General features: G+C 54.4%; 1 protein-coding gene across 1 annotated transcript in view; it reads left to right on the top strand.

Moving 5' to 3' along the window:
- The window catches only part of LOC124044381 (ephrin type-A receptor 7-like), an 86,067-nt gene that overhangs the window by 30,817 nt on the left and 50,250 nt on the right, over window positions 1-5,000 (top strand). Inside the window, exon 3 of the mRNA XM_046364033.1 lies at window positions 2,517-2,846. Within this exon, the coding sequence (XP_046219989.1) occupies window positions 2,517-2,846 (330 nt within the window). The remainder of the gene's footprint in view (window positions 1-2,516; window positions 2,847-5,000) is intronic.

Here is a 5,000-nt window from a genome sequence, read left to right as displayed (position 1 = left end):
ATGTGACTAAGACTTTTAAACCGGTTAACATTCACAAGGTTGCACGGTCAGACTGATTACCAGTACGTGTACTCGGAGCATGCCCTGACCAGCTGGAAAGTGTCTTCACTGACATTGTCAACCTCTCCCTGACCCAGTCTGTAAAACTTACATGTTTCAAGCACACCACCATAGTCCCTGTGACCGAGAACACTAAGGAATCCTGCCTAAATGACTACCGACCCGTAGCACTCACATCTGTAGACATGAAGTGCTTTGAAAGGCTGGTCATGGCTCACATCAACACCATTCCCCAGAAACCCTAGACCCACTCCAATTTGCATACAGCCCCAACAGATCCACAGATGATGCAATCTCATTGACTACAGCTCAGCCTTCAACACCATAGTGCCCACAAAGCTCCTCAGCTAGCTAAGGATCCTGGAATTAAACACCTCCCTCTGCAACTGGATCCTGGACTTCCTGACGGACCCCCCCAAGTGGTATGGGTAGGCAACAACACAACCGCCTTGATGACCCTCAACACGGGGGCCCCAGAGGGGTTGGGTTAAATGCGGAAGACACATTTTGGTTGAATGCATTGTTGTGCAACTAACTAGGTATTCCCTTTTGCTTTCCTGAGGGGTGCGTGCTCAGTCCCCTCTTCTACTCCCTGTTCACTGCGTGGCTGGCGCACGACTCCAAAACCATCCCTACGTTTGCAGACGACACAACAGTGCTAGCCCTGATCGACGACAAGACAGCCTACAGGGAGGAGGTCAGAGACCTGGCAGTGTGGTGCCAGGTCAACAATCTCTCCCTCCAACGTCAGCAGGACAAAGACGCTGGTCAGGAGATGGAGGTCTGAGCACGCCCCCATCCACATCGACAGGGCTGTTGTGGAGCAGGTCGAGAGCTTCAAGTTCCTCTGTGTCCACATCACTAAGGAACTATCATGTTCCACACTAGAGGTTGACAAAGGTGTGAAAATTCCTTTCTGGCTTAGGGTGTATTGATAATCATTTCAGCAATGCAATATGCGACTGTGATATATGGTTGTCTTACCTATTTTTGTTAAATGCACTGACTGTAGTCCTAAGTCTCTCTGGTTAAGAGCGTATTCTAAATGCCCCTCCCTGTCACCCCAGCACGTTAATCACCCCTCTCTATACAAACACATTCATTATTTATTACCACAGAGATACACACACACACACACACACACACACACACACACACACACACACACACACACACACACACACACACACACACACACACACACACACACACCGCCACTACATTATTGATATCACTTAATGGGCCAATACCTTCATGGACCAATATGCTCATCTGTTTAAACATGCACAGTTACGGCACTGCGTCATACAAATGATTTTGAGTTACGCAGTGCTAGGCCTGGGAAGGGAACATTCTGTGTCCACGTGTGCATGACCGTCTACGTGACTGGTTGACCATTGTCAAAATGTAGCGGGGAGACGAAGAGAGGAAGCCGCGCAGGACTATTGAGATGCACCCCCCGTCCCCCCCCCCGTCCCCCCCGTCCCCCCCGTCGTGTTTCACATTTGGTAAAGCGAGGGTTCTCGTTCCGCGAGCACGAACCACCTTTTTCCTCTGGTGACTCGCGTTTGCCGTTTGTAAGCCGGGGCGTTTGTTCCAGCCAAGACTGTTGACACAAGGAATAGACGGTCCCTCCTCTCTGCACTCTCACACACGCGGCCGCGTACAGTGTACACCCGCGGCTGTGCACGTCACCATCACTGATCGGAAAGGCCTCTCTGTGTTTATTTTTTTAACCTCTCAATCCACCGTGAGATGAGGTGGTTAGTCGTTCGGGGACTGTCTCTAGAAATCCCGAGTGACGAAAGACGGTCTGCGAGCGGCAGTCGCTCACGCACGGCTCCTTTGTTCTGTCGTCGTCAACACACTCGCATTTCATCTCGACCAGGCAAGCTGTTTCCTTTGCTTTGGTTCTAGTCTTATTTCCTCTGTGTTTTCCCCCCACGGCTCCGTGCACCGTCCTCATCTCGATCCTATCAGAGTATTACACATGAATCCTGGCCCGGCACAATCACACCATGTAACGAGCACAGTGTGGTGGAGCACACTCTGAGAATGGACGACAGGGTGAAGTGTCCTCTGGTAATTGGTTGGCACTGGTTTTCATGGTGAACGTGCTGAGTTTTAATTTACTGAGCAATCGGTTCTTAATCAGTCCGTAGTCATTCAGTCAAACAGCTGTCTAAATGTACCGGAATCGTTCCCAGTCTGCGACTGTTACTTTGCTGCGCGGTATACCGCTGTTATCTTGGTCCGGTCGTTATTGTAAAAGAGAGCGTGTTCTCAATGACTATCCTGGTTAAATAAAGGCGGAATCAAATCATTGACACCTACTGTAGCACTCTAGGTAGTAAGTACGTCAAACGCGTTCATACATCATACAGAGGCACTTAACATGGATCACGTGTATTTAACTACGAATGACATTTATATATCTATGTATTACTCCCTCCCAGGCCCCCCCTCTCCTCCCAAAGACTTGGTCTACACCCTCAAGCAGTCCACCCTGATCCTGGAGTGGGGTGCGCCAATGGACACGGGCGGCAGGGGGGACCTGACCTACAGCGTGGGCTGCCGCCGGTGCGTGGGGCTGCAGTGTGAGCCGTGCGGGGCCAGCGTGGGCTTCATGCCCCAGCAGAGCGGGGTGACCGAGCGCACGGTGACCGTGGTTAACCTCATGGCCAACTCTAACTACACGTTGACGGTCGAGGCCCTCAACGGAGTGTCGGAGCTCCTGCCCAACAAGAGGTCCTACACACAGGTCAACGTGTCAACTAGCGTGCCAGGTTAGTGGAAGCTGTTTTCACACACACACACACCGAGGAGCACACACACACACACATCATCACACTGATTCTCGTACTTTAACCTCAAATCAGTAACACACCAAGGTATGAGAACAAAGGAGTGCCCAAAAACACACGATACACAGACTCTGAACTGATTACACACACCCACACACACACACACAACATCGGGCTCAGCGCCCCTCTCCTCTCGGCGCGAGCTAAAAGACTCCCATCATCACGGAAAGCCATCTCATTTTCATCAGCACCCTTCACAAAGCCATTAGCCAGAGGCTTTAGAAAAAGCACTCAGCAAAGTGTTCCTGTCAACGGAGACACACACAACACACCCAGCAACCCCCCCCCCCTCCCCTTATGATATGGAATCAGCTGGACTGTGGAGAGACCCAACCCCACCATCGACCCAGACCCAACCCCACCATCGACCCAGACCCAACCCCACCATCGACCCAGACCCAACCCCACCATCGACCCAGACCCAACCCCACCATCGACCCAGACCCAACCCCACCATCGACCCAGACGCAACCCCACCATCGACCCAGACCCAACCCCACCATCGACCCAGACGCCATCCCCACCATCGACCCAGACCCAACCCCACCATCGACCCAGACCCAACCCCACCATCGACCCAGACCCATCCCCACCATCGACCCAGACCCAACCCCACCATCGACCCAGACCCAACCCCACCATCGACCCAGACCCAACCCCACCATCGACCCAGACCCAACCCCACCATCGACCCAGACCCAACCCCACCATCGACCCAGACGCCATCCCCACCATCGACCCAGACCCAACCCCACCATCGACCCAGACGCCAACCCCACCATCGACCCAGACCCAACCCCACCATCGACCCAGACGCCATCCCCACCATCGACCCAGACCCATCCCCACCATCGACCCAGACGCCATCCCCACCATCGACCCAGACCCAACCCCACCATCGACCCAGACCCAACCCCACCATCGACCCAGACCCAACCCCACCATCGACCCAGACCCAACCCCACCATCGACCCAGACCCAACCCCACCATCGACCCAGACCCAACCCCACCATCGACCCAGACCCAACCCCACCATCGACCCAGACGCCATCCCCACCATCGACCCAGACCCAACCCCACCATCGACCCAGACCCAACCCCACCATCGACCCAGACCCAACCCCACCATCGACCCAGACCCAACCCCACCATCGACCCAGACCCAACCCCACCATCGACCCAGACCCAACCCCACCATCGACCCAGACCCAACCCCACCATCGACCCAGACCCAACCCCACCATCGACCCAGACCCAACCCCACCATCGACCCAGACGCCATCCCCACCATCGACCCAGACCCAACCCCACCATCGACCCAGACCCAACCCCACCATCGACCCAGACCCAACCCCACCATCGACCCAGACCCAACCCCACCATCGACCCAGACCCATCCCCACCATCGACCCAGACCCAACCCCACCATCGACCCAGACCCAACCCCACCATCGACCCAGACCCAACCCCACCATCGACCCAGACCCAACCCCACCATCGACCCAGACCCATCCCCACCATCGACCCAGACGCCATCCCCACCATCGACCCAGACGCCATACATTCTCTGCTACTTCTTTCTCCATCTACTTATTTGATGACTCCTGTTTTGTTCAACTTGTCTGAATTCGCCGGCTGATATTTCACAAACATCGACCTGCTGTGGGGGAAGAAAGAAAAAAAAGACAAATGTAATGTTTCATTTGCATATGCAGAGAAGAGAGGTAACGAGAGCGTGTGTTGTGCTCTAATTGTTAATTAGCGGAAGCAAATGCAATGCATTATGAATGGAGTTTGTATTAATGCACATTTGGAAATGGAATGCCAGCACTTTGGAGGATCCACCGTTGGGGTTAAGTGACGTCAGGCACACGCACACACACACACGCACGCACGCACGCACGCACGCACACACACACACACGCACGCACGCACACACGCACGCACGCACACACACACACGCACGCACACACGCACGCACGCACGCACACACGCACGCACGCACGCACGCACGCACACACACACACACACACACACACACACACACACACACACAGGAGAGTTATCACGTCCAA

Source organism: Oncorhynchus gorbuscha, linkage group LG09 (assembly GCF_021184085.1).
Source record: "Oncorhynchus gorbuscha isolate QuinsamMale2020 ecotype Even-year linkage group LG09, OgorEven_v1.0, whole genome shotgun sequence".
In the NCBI taxonomy this organism is placed as follows: domain Eukaryota; kingdom Metazoa; phylum Chordata; class Actinopteri; order Salmoniformes; family Salmonidae; genus Oncorhynchus; species Oncorhynchus gorbuscha.
The sequence above is the reverse complement of the archived record's forward strand: the minus strand, read 5'-3'. Positions and strand labels throughout refer to the sequence as shown.